The sequence below is a fragment of the Sminthopsis crassicaudata genome, chromosome 4 (assembly GCF_048593235.1).
Source record: "Sminthopsis crassicaudata isolate SCR6 chromosome 4, ASM4859323v1, whole genome shotgun sequence".
NCBI classification, from domain to species: Eukaryota; Metazoa; Chordata; class Mammalia; order Dasyuromorphia; family Dasyuridae; genus Sminthopsis; species Sminthopsis crassicaudata.
Window position 1 is genome coordinate 118324115 of NC_133620.1, and position 19870 is coordinate 118343984.

At 35.6% G+C, this 19870-nt stretch overlaps 1 protein-coding gene across 10 annotated transcripts; it reads right to left on the bottom strand.

Moving 5' to 3' along the window:
* Positions 1-1015: 1015 nt before the first annotated feature.
* TBP (TATA-box binding protein) lies at positions 1016-19531 on the bottom strand. Of its 10 annotated transcripts, none has more exons than XM_074309265.1 (10): positions 19416-19524; positions 17314-17504; positions 14936-15039; positions 12809-13020; positions 11226-11572; positions 10407-10494; positions 8900-8991; positions 4415-4582; positions 3135-3229; positions 1016-1711 (listed from the first exon to the last, which is right to left on the bottom strand). In XM_074309265.1, exons 4-10 carry the CDS (start codon positions 12860-12862, stop codon positions 1632-1634), a joined length of 924 nt encoding a protein of 307 aa, XP_074165366.1. In that variant the 5' UTR covers positions 12863-13020; positions 14936-15039; positions 17314-17504; positions 19416-19524; the 3' UTR covers positions 1016-1631. The 10 variants fall into 10 exon arrangements, with proteins under 10 accessions (XP_074165366.1, XP_074165373.1, XP_074165367.1 ...); XM_074309272.1 differs by having other exon boundaries at positions 12809-13003; positions 19416-19507; XM_074309266.1 differs by lacking the exon at positions 19416-19524 and adding an exon at positions 17962-18065.
* Positions 19532-19870: the final 339 nt, after the last annotated feature.

The window sequence follows — 19870 nt, forward strand, 5'->3', positions numbered from 1 at the left end:
TAGATGGTCCCTTACTGAACTAGGCTCATTATAGATTATAGACTCTGGGTCCATCCAACACCTTTCCCAGCTTCAGCCTAACTTTCAGAATACTATGGTAAATAAACAAAGGCATTTTTATTGCCTCAAGCCAACTGTCAACCATTTGTACTTAAATCTGGGAGATAAGCATGTTTCAGGCAGAAGGGAGTCCTCAGGCAGCTTATACAATCTCGTTAGTGGGCATCTAAAGAAAAACCTTGGCGTTAGGCCTGTTTTCAGGGAGGCCCTTGATTATCCTAAGAGTTCCTCTTCCTGCTCTGTCTTACAAGCAGGCTTTTAGGCATATCTACCAATACAGAACAAATCTATTTGTTTTGGTGATAAATGTCCTTTTGCCCTAGCTGTAACCACAGAAAGATACTCATTTCCTACTGTTCTCTGAACTTCCACTTATTACTTCCTATTATCATAAAAGAATTCTTATTATTTAATAAGTAGTATTAACAACCATAAATTTCATTATTCATTCAGTCTATGTGAGGGCTCCACTTTAGAGTAACTTCATTAGTTCATTCAGCAAGTAGTTTTTAAAAGTTTTAAAAACCTATGTTCATAATGTACAAATAAAACTGGACAATGTAAAATGCTTGTCAAACTGAACATCTTCCATGTGTAGCTGTGACCTTGGGGAAAATCCCTTTGTTTCTCAGGGCTTCATTTCTTCCTCTGTGACTTTAACAGGCTTTCTGGCCCAGACTTACTTATTCAACAATAAAAGGTTCACAAATTATTAATTGGGGATACTTATTGTGGCTATATTAGTGGAAATATCCTAAATTATTTTCTTAGTGTAGTCATGCTATTGAAGTTGATAAACTATTTGTTAAATACATTGCAAAAAACATTTTTGCTCAATTAGGATTAGGTGGAACCCCCTTTTCCTTAGATTTAGTACATATGAAGAGATATCAGATGCTGAATCAGTCTTTTTGTAATATGAACACCTAAGCCTTATGAGATAACATTAAAACAATTTCTCACACTTGTATAAACAGCATTTATTGTACAGAGCGCTCTGAGGAAATATGACAGTTCTGGTCTCAAAAGAAGAATATGTACAGCCAAGCTTTCTCTCTATTAATACATCTATTTTGTCCTGCAACACTGGAAAGAGGGAATGTGTGGCACAAAACAAAAACAAAACCCTTTTAAGTTATAAATCAGAAATAAACACTTTTAAAAAGGTTTCATTTTATGGTAGAAATATAAAAATTATGATTTATGGGTGAAAGTTTAAAACAAAACCCCCCAACAGTGGAAGTAGTTTTTAACACTTAGTAACATAGTTTTTTCTTTTAAACTGACTTGTGAATTACAATTGAGGATAAAAGTGTTTTAAATCTAAACATAAATAAAATGGACAGTGCTGCTCCAAAACAGCCCCATAAAAGCAACTCACAGTAACGCCGCATAGATGTTCTTTGTAGGAAATAATACAGTTTCTTCAGCAGTGCCGGGAAACAGGCACTAGAAAAGTATCTTAGTGTTGCACTTTGCAACTGAAAGTTCATCTCACTTCTGTGCCGTATACAATAACACCATGTAATGTACCAAGACAACTTGTAAAAAAAATACAAATGTGAGAAAAGTTACGTTGTTTTCCTGAATCCTTTTAGAATAGGATAGATGTTTTCAAATGCTTCATAGATTTCTGCTCTGACCTTAGCACCTAAGGGATTGTGATAAAAGAGAGTTGTTTAAAATACATCCTGTAAACATTCTATCCATTCATTCATTCATTATTTTGCTCAGGCAATTGGGGTTAAGTGACTTGCCCAGGGACACACAGCTAGGCAGTGTTAGGTGTCTGAGGCCATTTTTGAACTCAGGTCCTCCTGACTTCAGGGCTGGTGCTTTATCCACCACACCATGTAACTGCCCCCTGGACAATGTATTAGGGGTGATTAGGTACTGTCCTCACAGAACCCACAGTCTAACCTGGGGACAACCCTCTCCCCCATAATTCTAAAAGTCTCAGTCTCACATAGACATAGACACAGATGCTTATGCACATGCCCTACACTTATTTTGGACTTTCTTATTTCACTATCCATTGGGTACCTTCCCATCATTTTTCAGCTTCCTTTTTTGTACTGTATCCCACCATTAGACTGTGAGTTCCTTGAGAGCAGGGATTATCTTTGTCCTATTTGTATCCCTACTGCTCAGTACAATGCCTGTCACATGGTAGGCACCTAATAAACGTTTATGAACACACAATCTGTGATAAATGCAACAGAGACAGAAATAAAAAACTATGCAGGGAGGGAAGAACACCAGGGAAAAGCTTCATGGACAAGGTGGCATGTGAGTTGGGCTTTGGAGCAGGAATACTACACTTAGGATCCATAAACTTTTTTATTTTAATTGTGATAACTATAGTTCAATATAATAGCTTTTCTTTCTAACACTATGTATTTTACTTTAAGCATTTAAAAACATTATTCTGAGAAAGGTTCCACTGGCTTTACTAGATTGCTAAAGGGGCTGTGTTATGAAAAGGTTAAGGACCTGTGCTGTAGAGAATGCAAAAGACAGAAAGGAAAAATTCCATGAGCCAAGGTGAGGAAGACCAACATGTCTAAGGAATGACTGAAGCAGGAAGACAACACAGAGGAGTAAATATGAACTAATGCTAGAAAGCAGGGTGGTAATTTATGAAAAGTTTTGCTTATCGGATTATGACAAAAATACTGTCAATAATTTTGGCCTTAGAGAAGAAATGAGGAAATGTTCCTCATTCTCTTCTTTGTAGGAGTGAAAGATTATAACTATGGGGACGATGCTATCACTCAGATCAACAAATCGAATGGTTTTGCTTAAGGCTTCTCTCACCTTTGTTAAAGAGAAACTGCTGAGGATAAGAGGAGGAAAAGGACATAGCTGTAAATGACTAATGATTTTTAAAAGAAAGGGCATCAAAACTTCAAAATAACATCTGCCAAAACAAAATACTTAAAACTTTTTTATGCTCAAGTAGATTTTTAAGATACAAAGTTATTTTAACACATCAATAACTATTTTTAATATTAATCATTGAGCAATTTGGCTAACCATTAAAACTCTAACATGCCAAATACCTTATAACTTACCAGTTAATACAACTTTTCCCGAAACAAAAATAAGGAGGACAATTCTGGGCTTGATCATTCTGTAGATTAGTCCAGGAAATAACTCTGGCTCATAACTGAAGGAAAATGGAAAAAAAAAAAAAAAAAAAAAAAAAGTTTAATAATTATATGTAATTCCCCTAATTAGCCAGTATTTTTAAGGCCTAATTCTAACATTTACACTTAAATTTTTTGAGTATTATTGTTAAATTCACTTATTTGCAAATGCCTTTATAATTTTCCCAGATCTGTGAAATTTCTATTTTTCAAAAATCTGTGAGCATAAAAAATATATGTAGCAGCTATTTTGTTGTGATAGAGAACTAGAAATTGAGTATATACTCATCAGATGGAGAATAGCTGAATAAGTTATTATACAAATGTAATGGAATATTATTGTTCTATAAGAAATGAGCAGGCTGATTTCAGAAAAGGCTGATAAGAGTTCCATGAACTGAAACTAAGTGAAGTGAGTAGAATCAAGAGTACACAGCAACAAGAGTATGCTGAGGATTAACTGTGATGAATTTGGCTCTTTCAACAATGAGGTGATTCAAGGTAATTCTAACAGATTTTCGATGGAAAGAGCCATCCACATCCAGAGAGAGAACTATGGGGACTGATTGTGGATCAAAGCAAAGTATTTTCACTTTTTTTTTGGTTGGTTGTTTTCTCCTTTTTTTCTTTCACCTTCTGATCAGATTTTTCTTCTGCAGCATGACAAATATTAGAAGAATTGCACATGTTTAACTTATTGCTTACTTTCTATGGGAGAAGGTGGGGGTAAGTGTATAAATTGCTTTATAGAAGTCTGCTTTTAATAATAGGAAGGTTTCTCATTTCAGTGCAAATGTTGGTACACTGAATATCACCTACTTATCTGATATACTGATCAGATACAACTTTCCTAAAAACTGTTTCTGCTATAGGCAACAAATATTATCAAACATACAAATGGCAAAGACTTGGTCCCCTTTAGGGCTCCCCTCCCCATTCCTAATCTACAAATTTTTTTTTTTTTAAATATTAGAAAAAATGATATGGCAAAAACTATAATGGTGAAATCAAATAGATTCCAATAAAAGGGAATTCTGATTTGAGGAAGCAGACTAAAAGTTGGAAAATTACCTGGTGAGGATGGAAGATTTATAAATAGCCCAGGCAGCAAATAAGCAACTTAAAATTTTGAATACAATTACAGGTATTAAATTTATTTTGGAAGCACAGATTTCAACACAAATCCTTTATATTTTTCTCCTTACCTGCTAAATTGTTGATGTGTCAGTACCAGCCCTTCTAATCTTATGGGAAACTTGACATCGCAGCTGCCCACCATATTTTGAATCTTAAAATCTAAGAACTTGGCTGGAAAGCCCAATTTTTGTACAACTCTGGCATATTTTCTGGCTGCTAACCTGGACTGTTCTTCACTGAGGAGGGAAAAAAAACCACACAAAATTATTTCTAGCCCCAAATAATCAAAAGATGATATCAGGCAAAAATGTACTATAAAAGAGATAAAAATGTCTTATTTGGCAACATACCATCAACAGGAAAAGACAAACTATTTAAATTTATGATAAAAGCAAATTTTAACTGTTTTTTAATATTATCATGTTAGAAAATTTGCCTTAAACTTTGGCCCTTAACAAAAGTATGAAAATGAGGTCAGTTTCTGTGTATACCCTTTGATCCAGTAGGGTCTATATTTCAAGGAAGTCATTAAAAAAAGGGAATATTCAAAAAAATGTTTATAGAAGCCCTTTTTGTAGTGGTAATGAACTGTTAACTGAGTCGATTCCCCATCAGTTGGGGAATGGTTGAATAAATTACAGCATATGAATATAATGGAATATTATTGTTCTACAAGAAACAATCAGCAGGATGATTTTAGAAAAGCCTAGAGAGAATAATATGAACTGATACTAAGTGAAGTAAGCAGAACCAAGAAAACATTGTACATAGCAACAATAAGATTATGTCATGATCACTGTGATGAATTTGGCTTTTTTCCACAATGAAGTGACTCAAGATAATTTTAATGGACTTGGGAGAGAGAGATCTGCATCCAGAGAGAAGACTATGGGGATGGAATATGGATCACAACATATTTTCACCTTTTTTGTTATTGTTTTTTTATTTCTCATTCCTCCCCTCTCCCTTTTGATCTGATTTCTCTTGTACAGCATGATAAATATGGAAATGTTTAGAAAAATTGCAACTTATGTTTAACATATCGGATTACTTGCTATTTAGGGAAGGGGGGAAATGGGAAAGGGAAGGAGAAAAATTTGGAACACAAGGTTTTGCAAGAGTGTATGTTGATGGAAGATGAATGGATGTCCATCAATTGGAGAATGGCTTGGTAAATTATGGTATATGAAGGTTATGGAATATTATTGCTCTGTAGGAAATGACCAGCAAGATGAATTCAGAAAGGCTTGGAGAGACTTGCATGAACTGATGCTGAGTGAAATGAGCAGGACCAGAAGATCACTATACACTTCAAAAACAATACTGTATGAAGATGTATTCTGATGGAAGTGGATATCTTTAACATAAAGAAGATCCAACTCACTTCCAGCTGATCAATGATGGAAGAAACAACTACACCCAGAGAAGGAAGGGTGGGAATTGAATGTAAAATATTAGCACTACTGTCTATCTCCCCAGGTTACTTATACCTTCGGAATCCAATACTTAACATGCAACAATAAAATTGGATTTACACACATATAGTGTATCTAGGTTATACTGTAACACATGTAAAATGTATGGGATTGCCTGTCATCTAGGGGAGGGAGTAAAGGGAGGGAGGGGAAAATTTGGAAAAATGAATACAAGGGATAATGTTATTAAAAAATTACTCATGCATATATACTGTCAAAAAAAATTTATAATTATAAAATTAATTTTAAAAAAAGAGTGTATGTTGAAAACTATATTTACATGTTTTGAAAAATAAAACTATTTAAAAAAAAAGAAAATGAGGTCAGTTCTGCTCTTTTAGGATATTATTTGTTAACTGTACCTAAACATTTCTAGGAAGAAAGGAAGGTAGGAAAAGGAAAGGAGGAAGAATAAGTTCACCTATACCAATTACCTATCCTATTCTAATTTAGTAATTCTGTGAGATAAAATACCATTGGTGGTATTATCTCCACTTTCCAGATAAAGTGCTACAGAAAAATGAAAAGATCTGCTTGTGGCATATAGCTGGGTTAAGTGTTGGAGAGAAATTTCAAATCTGCTTCTAACACACTTCAACTCTAATGCTCTTTTTTTGATACCAAGCAGCCTTTCCAGACCTATATAAATTTCCTATATGCACCTCTATTTAAATGTCTCATCAACAATGCAAATAACACTAGGGAGGAAGGAAAGGGGGGAAAATAAAGAGAAATTATAACTTGAGGAAAATAAGATGGTGGGAAATAATTTTTTTTTTTTTTTTTTTTTTGGCTATGGCAATTGAGATTAATTGACTTGCCCAGGGTCACATAGCTAGGAAGTGTTAAGTGTCTGAAACCAGATTTGAACTCAGCTCCTCCAGACTTCAGGGCTGATGCTTTAGCCCCTGCCCCACCTACCAGTCCATGAATTAGTCATTTTAACTGTGAATGTGAATGGGATGAACTCTACCATAAAATGGACTAAAATAAAAGAATATCACAATATGTCTTTGGTTTTGTTTTTTTCCATAAGAAACGCTCAGGTAATTACTTTTGCTTAGAAAACTATATGTATTCTTTAGAGCCCAACTCAAATCCTACCTTTCTTGATTTGCATAGTTGATGACTATTCACTTTCTATATCTCAGACAGCATAATGCACTTCTTTTATGAACTTTTATGCACTTTGTTGGAGTGCAATTTATTTATTAATCATACCCTCTACTAAACTGTAACTTACATTAAGGTAATAAGGGTTTGTTATTTAAATTTTATATCATTCCTCTTCTATGTACTATATATAATAAGAGGCTTAAATATTTATTTTTGCTTAGTTTAGTCATGTCCGACTCCTCATTACCCTAGAAGGGATTTTCTTGACAGAGATACTGGAATGGTTTACCATTTCTTTCTCTAGCTCATTTTACAGATGAGGAAAATAACGCAAACAGAGTTGTGACTTGGCCCAAGTCACACGATTAGCAAGTATCAGAGGGCAGATTTAAACTTGTGAAAATGAATCTTTCTGACTCCATGTCTGGCACTCCATAAACTATACCATTACAAGGTTAAAAAAAAAAAAAAAAAAGACAGTGGAGCAATGAAAAAAATATCTATGGAACTGAAATATCGAACATCATAAACATCATAATGCATATTTACGTGGTTTCCTATTCTAAAATAAGATCAATATTAATAAATAATCACAACTTCAGAAGACAGTTGGTAACGCGTCTTTCTGTCTCTCAGCACAAAGGTAAGAGACAAAGCATTACTAAGGGGCCATACATTTTCAAACATGACCAAAGTGTTTTTTCTGTCTTCCTTATCTATACTTAACTATTATATGGGAGGCAATCAATGGAAAGTTATGATGATATTAGTTAGATATTATTAAAAAATTAATTTAAAAAGTCACCAACAAAGAAGTCCTACTATTTAGGTTGTTATTTCATGCCTCAGAGGATTATTGTTTAAAAAAAAAAAAAAGAAAAATTGGGGGCAGGTAGGTGGCGCAGTTGATAGAGCACCAGCCTTGAATTCAGGAGGACCCAGAGTTCAAATCTGATCTCAGACACTTAACACTTCCTAGCTGTGTGACCCTGGAAAAGTTACTTAACCCCAGCCTCAGGGGAAAAAAAAAATTACTTTGGAAACAAAGACTACAGAAAGTAAAAAATAGTATAGTTTTTTTTCCACCTTATTTTCTGTAAGAGCAAAAATCAAAATGTCATAATAATAGTTTCCTTTTTGTTTTTTCTTACATACTACCATGCAAAGGAAAACATTTTGTTATGGCCAGATCTTGTTAGGAAAAAGAATGGCCAACACAAGTACTCACATTGTAACTATTGCCAAATATAAATGAAGGAGAAAAGGACTGTTTACAGTTATCTATTAATGATCATAGATTTGTGACAATGATGATCAGAAAAAAGTAGCTATTGCCTAAAGCAGTTCTGAAAGTGTAGTTTGTGCCCCAAGACCTATTCAGGTCAAAAATTTTCATAATAAAACTAAGAGTTTTTTCTTTTAAAATAATCTTCCTTTTTTTAGCTAGATTTCTTTCTGAGCCCAGATTTTCTTAATATACTTTAACCAAAATAAAAAATATCAAGAGAATGAATCTAGCAGCAAATAGCAGAATCCAAGTATCTTCTATTAAATGAGATATTAAAGCAATGTCATTCTTTGTACTAAAAAAGTTTTTGGACAAATTAGCTTTCATAAAAATATCATTTATGTTAATATGCAATTGGTTTATTATTATTTTAAAATGAATATTTGTAAGCATTTATCAACTTTAATTCTAAATATGATAAATATTGGTAGATATAAACCATATAAGGCACAAAACCCTTTGGGATTCTCAATAATTTTTAAGAGTACAAAAGAGTCCTGAGACTGAAAAATTTGAGAACCACTGACCTAGAGTTTAGAAGTTAATTTGACTGATAGAATGATATTTAAAACATCAAAGAAAACATTTAATTCATCCTAAAAAGCTTTGAAACCCCAGGGTTTATGATCTTTTTCTCAAGTGTTCACCATGAGGAAAGTGATAGTAGCTCTTACCTTTTAGCCCCTGTGCATACCATCTTCCCAGAGCTGAAAATAAGGGCAGTAGTTCTTGGCTCTCTTATTCTCATGATGACTGCAGCAAAACGCTAAAAATGTTACCATAGAAAATTCTTAATAATGTTACTGAACAGCAATTCTAAACAATGTAGAGCTTGACTTAAAAAGCACTCTACCAAAATGCCAATGATTCTTAAGTTTTACTTTAAATTAAATGACCTTCCTGCAGCTAAACAACAATTAGCTGGAGTGTTTTAGTGATATGAATATTATCATTTTTATTTTTTCACATTTGTGCAGTGTATATTTTGTTTAGGTCTCATTTAATTTTTAAAAATGTCTTTTAACATTGCCTAAATCTCTCCCTGTCCCTCCCAAATACCCATCTTTTATAACAAAGAATTATTTAAAAGAAAAAAGAGAAAAATAAAAAAAAACCAATACATTGAAAAAAAAAAAATCTTATGGTAAACACAATGTTCTATACCCATGGTACACTGCCCCCCCCAATCTTTACAAATAGTAGGGGGAGGTTTCTTCTCACAACTTTTCTTTGGGGCCAAGTTTATTCTCTGCAATTCTGCAACTTTTTGATTGTTTAGTACTGTTCCCCACCATTTACAATGTTGTAGTCATTATGTATAGTTTTCTTATTTTATTCTGCAATATTTCATGTGAGTCTTTCCATACCTCTCTGTGTTCACCTTATTCATCATTACATTCATGTGGCAGCACAATTTGTTTAGGAATTCTCCAACTAAAATTCTGCTTTTAGATCTTTGCTACAAGAAAAAGTCCTGCTACAGATATTTTGGTATATATGGAGCCTTTCTTTTTATATCTGGGAGCCTAGCAGAGTCTCTATTAAATTTTTTCAAAATATTTGTTTTCAAGACATTAATAAATGTATGCAATGAATGGCAGTCTCCACTTTGGTAATCTATATATGTGCAATTTCACTTTAAAATATATCAATGCAAGACAGAAAGAAGAAAGTTTCATGTTTACCACTGATTTAGTATCAATCTTCATTTACGGTAAGGAAATTTTAATTATGCCTCTAGAAGAGTTTTTTTGGATAGGCAAGTAAGTTAAGAAAAAGAAAATAATTTTGAGTTTTCAAAATATTACTTATGATCTATAAGAGTTTTATCTGTAAATTATATTTTACAATATCTACTATTAAGTATATAGCAATCCTCTTACCCATTTTAAGCAAAGGCACGGCAGATACTCCTAAAGCTACAGTGAATCTGTGATTTAAGTTAATAACAAAATTCTGAAGTTGTTGACTTTTGCTATTAAACAGAAAAATATTTTTGTTCAAAGCCTCAATCACTTTATATATAAAAAGGAGTATTCTGGGCTTTATTTTGGAGATTTAAAGAAAACTTGAAAATATGACATAAGCTCAATTCTGGATTTACTGCATTTGAATTCTTTTATTTTGAAGATGTGTTCTGATATAATTTTAACTTTTGAGAGTATTAAAGCAGCTTTTTACCTTAGGATTGTATTCAGCATTTCGGGCACGAAGTGCAATGGTTTTTAGATCAAGTTTACAACCAAGGTTCACTGTGGATACAATGTTCCTATAAGCAATTTAAAGAGAAAATATGAATAATTTAATAATCAATCACAAGAATGTACTAACATACAGAATGGACTTGGATTAACAGTTGCATAAGAACACCAAACTCCTGAGCCCTGCTAAAATATCCCCAATGAGTTTAGTCTGAATGAAGAAAACAAAAGAGAACAAAACAGACTACTTGTTCAAAAAGTGGAACAATACAAGTAAATAAGGAAGACCAAATTTATTTTCTAAAATAAACATCTCTTGGTGAAAGGTGATAGATTAGGGCTCTATGTTTCTGTCTTCTATTTAGAACTGCTTTTTACTGGGCTACCTCAGACCAAAGAGAAAAACTGTGAAAGGAGTATTGGAGGAGGTAAGAATATTTAAAGCAATCTCTAATAAGTAGGCTAATTTTAATTACTGACTATTCAGGGGAGTAAACAAAGGGCCCTCTTGATTCTCATTAGTTCAAGTTCAAACATTCAATTTAATTTAACAAATATTATTTAGTGCCTTCTATGCCGTGCAAAATTAAAGGAAGTGAGAGGGAAAAAAGCCTTGCAGTAGCACTTAAAATATGAAAAATGATAATCTGTTTTCTAAAGATCATTTACAAAGGTTTCTTTTAGATTTGTAAAAATAAGCCAAGTTTAAGATATTACTATGGTTACCTCTAAAATGAAAGAAATACTTTCGCTATAAATTCAGAGGAAGGAAATAGACATACTAGAAAAACACACTTACTGTAGCTGTGGTACAATTCCAGAGCTTTCAGATGCAGGTGTGGCTGGTGTAATGGGAGTCATAGGGGTCATTGGGGAAGGATACAAGGGTGTAGTGCCCGGCAGAGGTGCCGTGGTAAGAGTCTGTGAATGGAAGAGCTGTGGGGTTTGGCCAGAAGTTCCCTGGGTTGCTTGCTGAGATGCAGACTGTTGGGCAGCTTGTTGTTGCTGCTGCTGCTGTTGCTGCTGTTGCCTTTGCTGCTCTTCTAGAATAGAAAGACTGCTTGTGCTTTGGACAGGCTGCGGAGTCAGTCCTGTACCATAGGGCATCATTGGGCTAAAGATAGGAATTCCAGGAGTCATGGCACCCTGAAGAGAACAAAAGTAAAATTAGTTATGCAGGCATTTGGCTGAGGATATATGGTTTGACTGGCATTCAATATTAGTAAAATATAGGGGGAAAAATGTCCTCATTTTAATAGCCTGCATTTTCAGTTGTAGTTATAAAGAATTTATGCTCTGAAATTCCTTCTAATTCTGAGACACCAAGAACAAATAAGAGAATGCTCTTTAAAATTACCATAATTGCTCTCTATTCAAAAATGCCTAAAAAAATTACTCTAACCCCTTACAAAAAAAAGTAAATCAATAATTTTCCATCATTGATATGAATATCCTGCAATTCTAAAATACTTTCTAACTTTTCAAGTCATACTCATGTGGATTATTTCACCCTAATAATAACAAGGCTAGTCATGAACAGCATTTTAATCCCCAATTTTACAGTTAAATAAGTCTCAATTTCCTCAAGATTAAACACTAGTTAATGGCTGCTCAAAGTTTAGAGCATCTAATTATCTGTGTTCTACTAGACCACAAATACTAATAACTGGCAGACGTCAGAAATTTGTAGCTCTTCCCTACCTGCAATTTATGTCAGAAAGTACGAAATATTCCTATTTTATAGGACAGAATATTTCTGTTAAAATAGTTTCTGCCATCCAAAATACTGGTAGAAACAAGACAAACTAGAAACAGAGGGGGGAAAAAAGGAGCCACATACTAAAGCTCTAACAGGGTACATGCATTTCTGTATGTTATTAACTTTCTACTTAAGGTTTTATAAACATGTACAGCATGCAGAACAACCTGATTAACACACCATTTGGAGTTGATGCACAGTAATTTTTACTACTAGATTAAAAAAAAAAAAAAAAACAAACCTGAGTTTAGAATCTTTAAACATATAGTTTTAAGGCCAAATTAGAAAAGTATATTTATCACTAGCTTTTAAAAATCTGACTATGATCATTTGGTAAACTTCTAGGATTTATCCAGAAATTAGATATTCCTTTTACAAACAAAAAAAAAAAAAAAAAAAAAAAAAACAACCTTTTACTATTTTGAAATAAAATCCTGATTATGACAAAAGTTTTCACAATTTCTATTCAAAATCTGGTGGAGTTGTCTGAACGAACAGTTTACAACACAAGGTTCAAACAAGAAATGCAAATCCATGCCAATATTTCAACAATCCACCTCCCTTCCCTCCCTCTTACCTGTCCCTTACAATGCAGCTTTCTACCCATGGTCCAGCTGTATTACCTGAGGAGAGGCCAAGCCCTGGGCATAAGGCGGCAAGCTGTTGTTTTGATCCATGATGTTCACTTCCTTCTTAGACAAACCAAAGAGTTCCGCTCCTTTTGCTTCAGTTTGTCCTTCAAAGCATCACAAGTATTTATGTCTTAGCTCCTTTCAAAACTCTTTAGGTTATATCCACTTCAAGGAAATGTGATGTCTCTTGGGGGGGAAAAAATCTGGAGTTTAAATGGAGAAACAATTCGAAGTAAACAATAACTTAAAGTTATGCCTCAGAAATACCAACAATTAACGATATATTCCTCTGCACCCAACAGTGTTAGATGTCACTTTTCACATCTTCAAGTTTGCCATATCTATGACAATGTTAATATTGCATAGCAATAGTTCATTTGAATCTACTGTGTGAAAGTCACTCATATAACCAAATTCAAACTCTGTGACTTATGTGCCTTAGGCATGACAAATAAGGCACATGCAGGTTGTGACCACTATAATTTTTTAAATAGCATTCTAAGGCAGGTTACAGGCAATGTGTATTACCAATCCTCCAATACTGAGCATCCATTATGAACTTGTTGCTCTGTTAGATACCAACAACAAAACATGGCTCCTGCTTGCTAATTTATAATTTAAAGCAAGGGATTAAGCCTTTTCTGGAACCTTATGGCAATTTAATGAAGTTTATGAATCCTTTTTCAGAATGTTTTTCAATTAATAGAATAAAATCCACAGGATTATAAGAAAATACTTAAAAAAATTTTTTTTATTAGACCCAAATTGAGGACCCTTATTTCAGAGGTATATGATTTTGATGAAACAAACACATATAGATGAGATATGTATTTTTTGGTCCCAAACTATGAATTCATCCTGACAACAAACTCCTATTCTGACCAAGAGATAAACAACTCGTTGCCTGAGATACAAAAAAGTTAAGTAACTGGCCCGTGATCATCTAGCAAAGCCTTGAACCTAGGACTTCATGACTATGATTGTTTCCATTTAAAAATTATACATTTAACTATGTTTCTTTTTAACCTTTTAGAAAAAAGGCTACAACTTGTTTTAGGATTATAATATACACTGTGAAGGGGAACAAGGGATATACTAAAGAAAGCTAGGAAATAAGCTATCTAGAAAGTCAGGTGAAAATCAGAAAAAGAGTAGCCTAGTCATTTCTAGTCTAGAGTTGGGCATGGGCTTAGAAAGAAAAGATTCTAAGAAGCATGCCAAGATCTTTTTGCTTTCATAATGGCCCATAAACTCTTCAATTGTCCCCTTAGCATGGTGAAAGATTTGCTAAATTTGTTACTATAGAACTCTTTAGGTCCATAAATATCTCCTGCTTGAGAGGAAAAAAACATCCATTTTAGGGCAGCCCTTGGACCAACTGGAAGTCCCTTCAATTAAAAGAATGCACTCCAGAGATAACTAGATGGCTCAGTAGATAAAAGCACTAAACCTGGAGTAAGGAGGACTTAAGTTCAAAAAAATTTGACCACAGACACTTAACACTTCCTAGCTGTGTGACTTTAAACAAGTCACTTAACCAGAATTACCTTAAAAACAAACAAACAAAAAAAAAAAAAACAAAAAAAAACTCTTCTTTCAAGAATATCAATCAGGAACTATTTCCAAGTTCCTAGTATCACAGAATAACACAACAATTTATCGTAGCAAGTACTGTTCTTGGATCCCAGCTTTGCTCCTGACTATCTCATACAAGTTACTGACACTTTCTGGGAATCAGTGTTTTCATCTGAAAAATATAGGCGACTCCCCCTCTCTAAAACTTAACCTATTATAACCTGGACGTTTACACTATATTTCGAAGTTTCCAAAAAAGGGCAACCTATCAAGATTTCAAAAATATTACTTTATGTTATTTATAAAACCTTTGGAGCAATTTAAAAGATTAAAAAAAAAATGCTTTCACTAGTGCTTCAACTTATTTTGCTTACTACTGCACACAGGCTGACATTGTTACTTCTTGGTATACTACTAATCCTAACTTTAAGCTTATACTACAATACTGGATAGTTAATAACTATTAATAATGTTAGCAGTATGACTGATGAGGAAAGAAGGGATATTGGAATGGTAAAAACTCAACAGGACTTGATAACTTACTGAATTCGTGGGATGAGAAATAGTTTAGCTGCTAGGTTCAGTGAGGTTCCATGCCGAGGTTTAAGAATATGGTATTACCCATCAAAATAAGAAAGTTGGGAGGCCTGGTAAGGTTAGGGGAAGAGAAGACAGATTAGTTTAGTTTCAGGCAGATCAAACTTTAGGTATTGTGAGGACATCCTGGTATACAATGTCTGATGTTTAAGAGTCACTTTATGATGCAGAACTGGAACTCAAGAGAGCTATTTGGGGTTGGATATGGTGTTCAATCAAAAGATTCTGGAGACCTTGGCTGTACCACTTTTTGTTGTTCAGTCCTGTTTGACCCTTTGTGATCTCATGGATCACACTTTTCTTGGCAAAGATACTGGAGTGATTTGCCCATTTCCTTCTCCAGTAGATAAAGGCAAACAGAGGTTAAGTGACTTGTCCAGGATCATAAAGCTAGTGTCTGTTACATGCTCCCCCCAAAAAACATGATAAAAAACAAAAAATGGTAGGAACTTAACAAGCAGAAAAGATTTAAGAAGTGTTAAGAATATGCAAATACATCCAAGTAACTATACAAGAAAGTCTTAGTATCTCTAATAATCACAATGGTGTAGTTACTTATCTAGTCACACATCCAAAAGAAAGAAGTCAAAATGGGCCTTAAGAAGCATTCTTAACAATAAGGCTAGTGGAGTTGATGGATTACAGCTGAGCTACTTAGAATACTGAAAAAAAAAAAAAATGCTGTTAAGCAAAATTAATAGGCAAGGAAATTTGGAAACTCAACAGTGGCCACTATATTGGGGAAAAAAAAAAAAAAAAAAAACCAGTTCATGTTTCAATCCTAAAGAAGGAAAATTCCAATGAATATACAAATCACTCAACAACTGCACTCAGTTCACATGCCAGTGAAGAAGTAATGCTTAAGAGTCTGCAAGCTAGACAGCAGCAATATGTGAGCTGAGAATTAACTGAAGAGCAAGCAATTTGGCTTTAGAAGAGGAAGAAAAAAAAAAATCAAACTGCCAACATTTGCTGGATTATGGAGAGAAAGCAAGGGAGTTCCAAAAAACCACCTACTTCTCCTTCACTCATTACATTAAACCTTTGACTATGCGGATCACAACAAAATGTTGCAAGTCCTCAAAAAGATGGGCTTATCAGATCATATTACTTGTCTCCTGAGGACCTGTATGTAGACCTAGAAGCAATGTTAGAACTGAATATAAAACAAATTGGTTTAAGATTGGAAAAGGACTATCTCAGGGCTGTATATAGTCACTTTATTTAACTTACATGCAAAGTAGATCATGCAAAATGCCAATATGAATGAATCAAAAGTTGCAATTAAGGGTGCTGGGAAAATCTCAGCTATGCAAGATGAAAATGAAGAGGAATTAAGAAATCTTGATGAAAATGAGAGAGGAGAGTATTAAAATGGGTTTTAAGCTTAAAAAAAAACAAAAAACAAAAAACACCTTAAGATCTTGGCAACTGTTCCTATCATTTTCTGGCAAACAGAGAGAGAAGAAATGGTGGTAGATTTTATATGCTTGGGCTTCAAGATCACTGTCAATGCCATGAAGTTAAAAGTCATTTGTGCCTTAGTAGGAAAGCTACACCATATCTGGATAGCATATTAAAAAAGCAAGGGCATTGCCTTGCCAACAAAGGTCTGTATAGTTTTACTAGAAGCAATGTATAATTACAATTGGATTAGAAGGAAAGCTGAGTAACACAAAATCAATGCTTTCCACTGTGATGCTGGATTAGACTTTTGAGAGTATCCTTGGACAGCAAAAAGATAAAATTAGTCAATACCAAGAAACTAATTCAGATTATTTATTGGAATGTCAAATTTTGAAGCTAAAGCTTAAATACTTTGGTCACATAAGATGGGACTTATTGGAAAAGATGGCAATATTGGAAAATATTGGATGAAAAAGAAAATGGGAACAACAGAGGGAAACAACGAACACAAACTTGAACAGACTTCAATAGATAGTGGAGGACAAGAGGGCTTGTAGAGTTCATGTAGGGCCATGGGGTCATGAAGTACTAAATGACTGAAGAAGAACTGATTTCTGATTCCAGCCCCAGTACTCTATTCTACTGAATCACCTAACTGCCTACTGTATCCCTAGCATAGTATTTTTCATATAGTAGATATCTGATATAATAGAATTGAATATGTGAAAAATAAACAAACATTTTAAATTAATTTTTCTTATTAGCAGTTCTTGATGACCAAAGATTTCTTAATGGGAAAGCAGCTCAATTTAAGAAATAGTTAACATTTAGCATCAGCTTTATACTCTTCTCGGAAGTGAGAATGATTCAACTCAAGCAAGCTTAGTCCATCAGTCAATATTAAATTAAGTACTTACCATGTGCTAAAGAACAATCACTCAACCACAGAGAAATTTAAGTAGTGTTTCAACTTGGACTATCACAGTGGCATAGAGATTTTGGAAGTGGCAATCCCGTCCTAAATTTACAGTATTTCAAAGAAATCTCTCCATCAGGATGCTAATGTTGAGAATTTCCACAACAGGGAACCTCAGATTTCTGCTCCAGTCTGAAAATCAATGTTGATATATGTACACTTTGGCATTCTAGAGAGTTAGTTTGGACAAGCAGAAAAGGTTGGATAGGATCTAGGATAATCCCAAGCTCCTCTGAGGTAGGCCAATTTTTTAGAGGGAATAAAGACAAAGGCTAGAGGAACACCTTTTACTTTGTTCAATCACTTGCTAATCTCCTCAGTTTCCACAATTATCTTTATTGTAGAAGATTCTCAGATCTAAACTTGCTCAACCCTAGTCTTTGTCTTAGCTCCTCTAGCTTCAAGAAATATTTACTGGACATTTCAAATTGGCTATCTCACAGCATCTCAAACTCAGAAACTCCAAATCGGAACTTTTCTTTACCCCCACTAACTAATCTCTCCTCTGAGCTTTCCTGTTACTATGAAGGACACCAGTCACACCAACCTCTTTCAGTTTTTAGTCACCCAACCCCACATATGTAATTACCTCCCAAATCTTGTCTTTTTTATCTTCATATTATCTCTTCTACATGTCCTCTTCTCTCAACTAACAAAGTTACCACCCTCTTGGATGGATTACACTAGGCTTCTAATTGGAATGTCTCAATTATCTCCCCATTCTCCACACAACTGCCAAAGTGATCATCCTAAAAGCCCAGGTGTCACCATGTTGTTAAATCATGTCTGCCAAGATCCCATGGACCATAATACACCAGTACTCTCCATGGGGTTTTCTTGGGTAAAGCTACCGAAGTGAAGTTATTTCGGAGATTAACTGACAGAACTAGTGCCCGTAGGCCATGTTTGAATTTAGGTCTTTCAGATTCCAGGTTTACTCCTATATCCGAGGAGCCACAGGAATCAAGTCAGTTTCCAAACCAGTGACTATTACCACTAGGATGAAATATAAAGCTCTTCACAACCTATTCCCAATTATCTTTCCAGTCTACTTAAACATTTTGCTCCTGCATAGACCAGCTACAAAAGCCTCCTTGCTGTTCCTTATACAGGATGCTCTATCTCCTTCTGTGCAATTGCACTAGCAATCCTCTATAATAGAAATGCTCTTCCTCACCTTGGGGGGGGAGAGGGGGAACAGTCAGCTCAAGCACCGCCTTTCACACGCCGCCCTTCTCAGTCTTCCCAGCTGCTACTAAGTAATCTCGAACCTACTTTCTCTCATAACGGTGTGGTCTTCCCCATTGGGTTGTTTTTGGAAGGCGGGGCTGTTTTCCATCTTTCTTTCTCCTCCCCAAGTTTATCACAGTTCCAAACATCGAGGAAATCACTTAAGTGCTTTGTGGATTGATCCAGTGATTTCATTGGTTTAAGAAAATACTCGCTCCATCAATTCAAAACAATCTCCTCCAGATAACCAGCAAGTTTAGGAGAGCTGCCGGGGGCACTGAGACTGATCCAAGGTTACGAAGCGCCCTTAGTCAGAGGCAGCACTGGGATCCAAGTTAAGCCTCGCACTTTATAGAGATTACCCCCCAAGCAAGCCAGCAGTGGCGGCGGCGGCGCCTCTTCCACCCGTCACCTGCACGTGTGCAATCTTTCCTCGGGATTTTTCTCCAGCTTTGGAGAGAATTACCGGGGAACAGCACAAACCCCGACAAAGCACCGGGCTGGGGAACTGGGGAGTGGATCGAACCGCTAGCGGCTGCTGCATCAAGGGCCTACTGCGCTGCGGCCGCGAGACCTGCCGAGTACCTCGCGCCCCACGCCGGTCGTTCCAGCAGCGTCCCCCTCCCACCCCCCAGCCCGCGCCCCCAGCCGCCTCCCGCGCGCCCGCCAACCCTCCTCCCATCCCCCCTTTCCTAAAAGCAGTCAGCGCGCTACACGGCAGCCGTCGCCTTGGCCGCCCCCACTCATGCCAATCTACTAGCTTTTTCCCAACCCCTGACTCTCCAGGAAAGGGAAAATCAAAAGGAAGAATACCTTGAGTCGCTGTGGCCACCGTCGCGGCCGGTGGAACCGGAGGTCGGCCAGAGACAGTCTTTGCGCCCGCCACGGCGACCCGAACCTACCCGGCCCTCCTAACCTCTCGGCGCGCCGATTGACGTCACTTCCGCCATCTTTTTATTTAGCCTCACTCTCGTCTGTAGCCATTAATTTGTAAAGCCATGTTTAGTGTGGGCAATAATATAACTTCCGGAAATTCTTTCTCGTGACTGGTAGTGGGCGGTGCTAGGACTTGTAAGGGCAGAATTGATGGGTAAGTTCACTATTCTAGTGTTGACCTTTGGTGGGTTTTTTTTTTCTCCTTTAAGTATCCGGAACGCGGCTGATATAATCACCACTTTTCTCGCTCAGCTTTTTCTAGAGAGGCACGTGTTCACGACAATCAAACCCATCAGTGGAGCTGGATTCTTCCTACTCTGGGTGCAAATTAC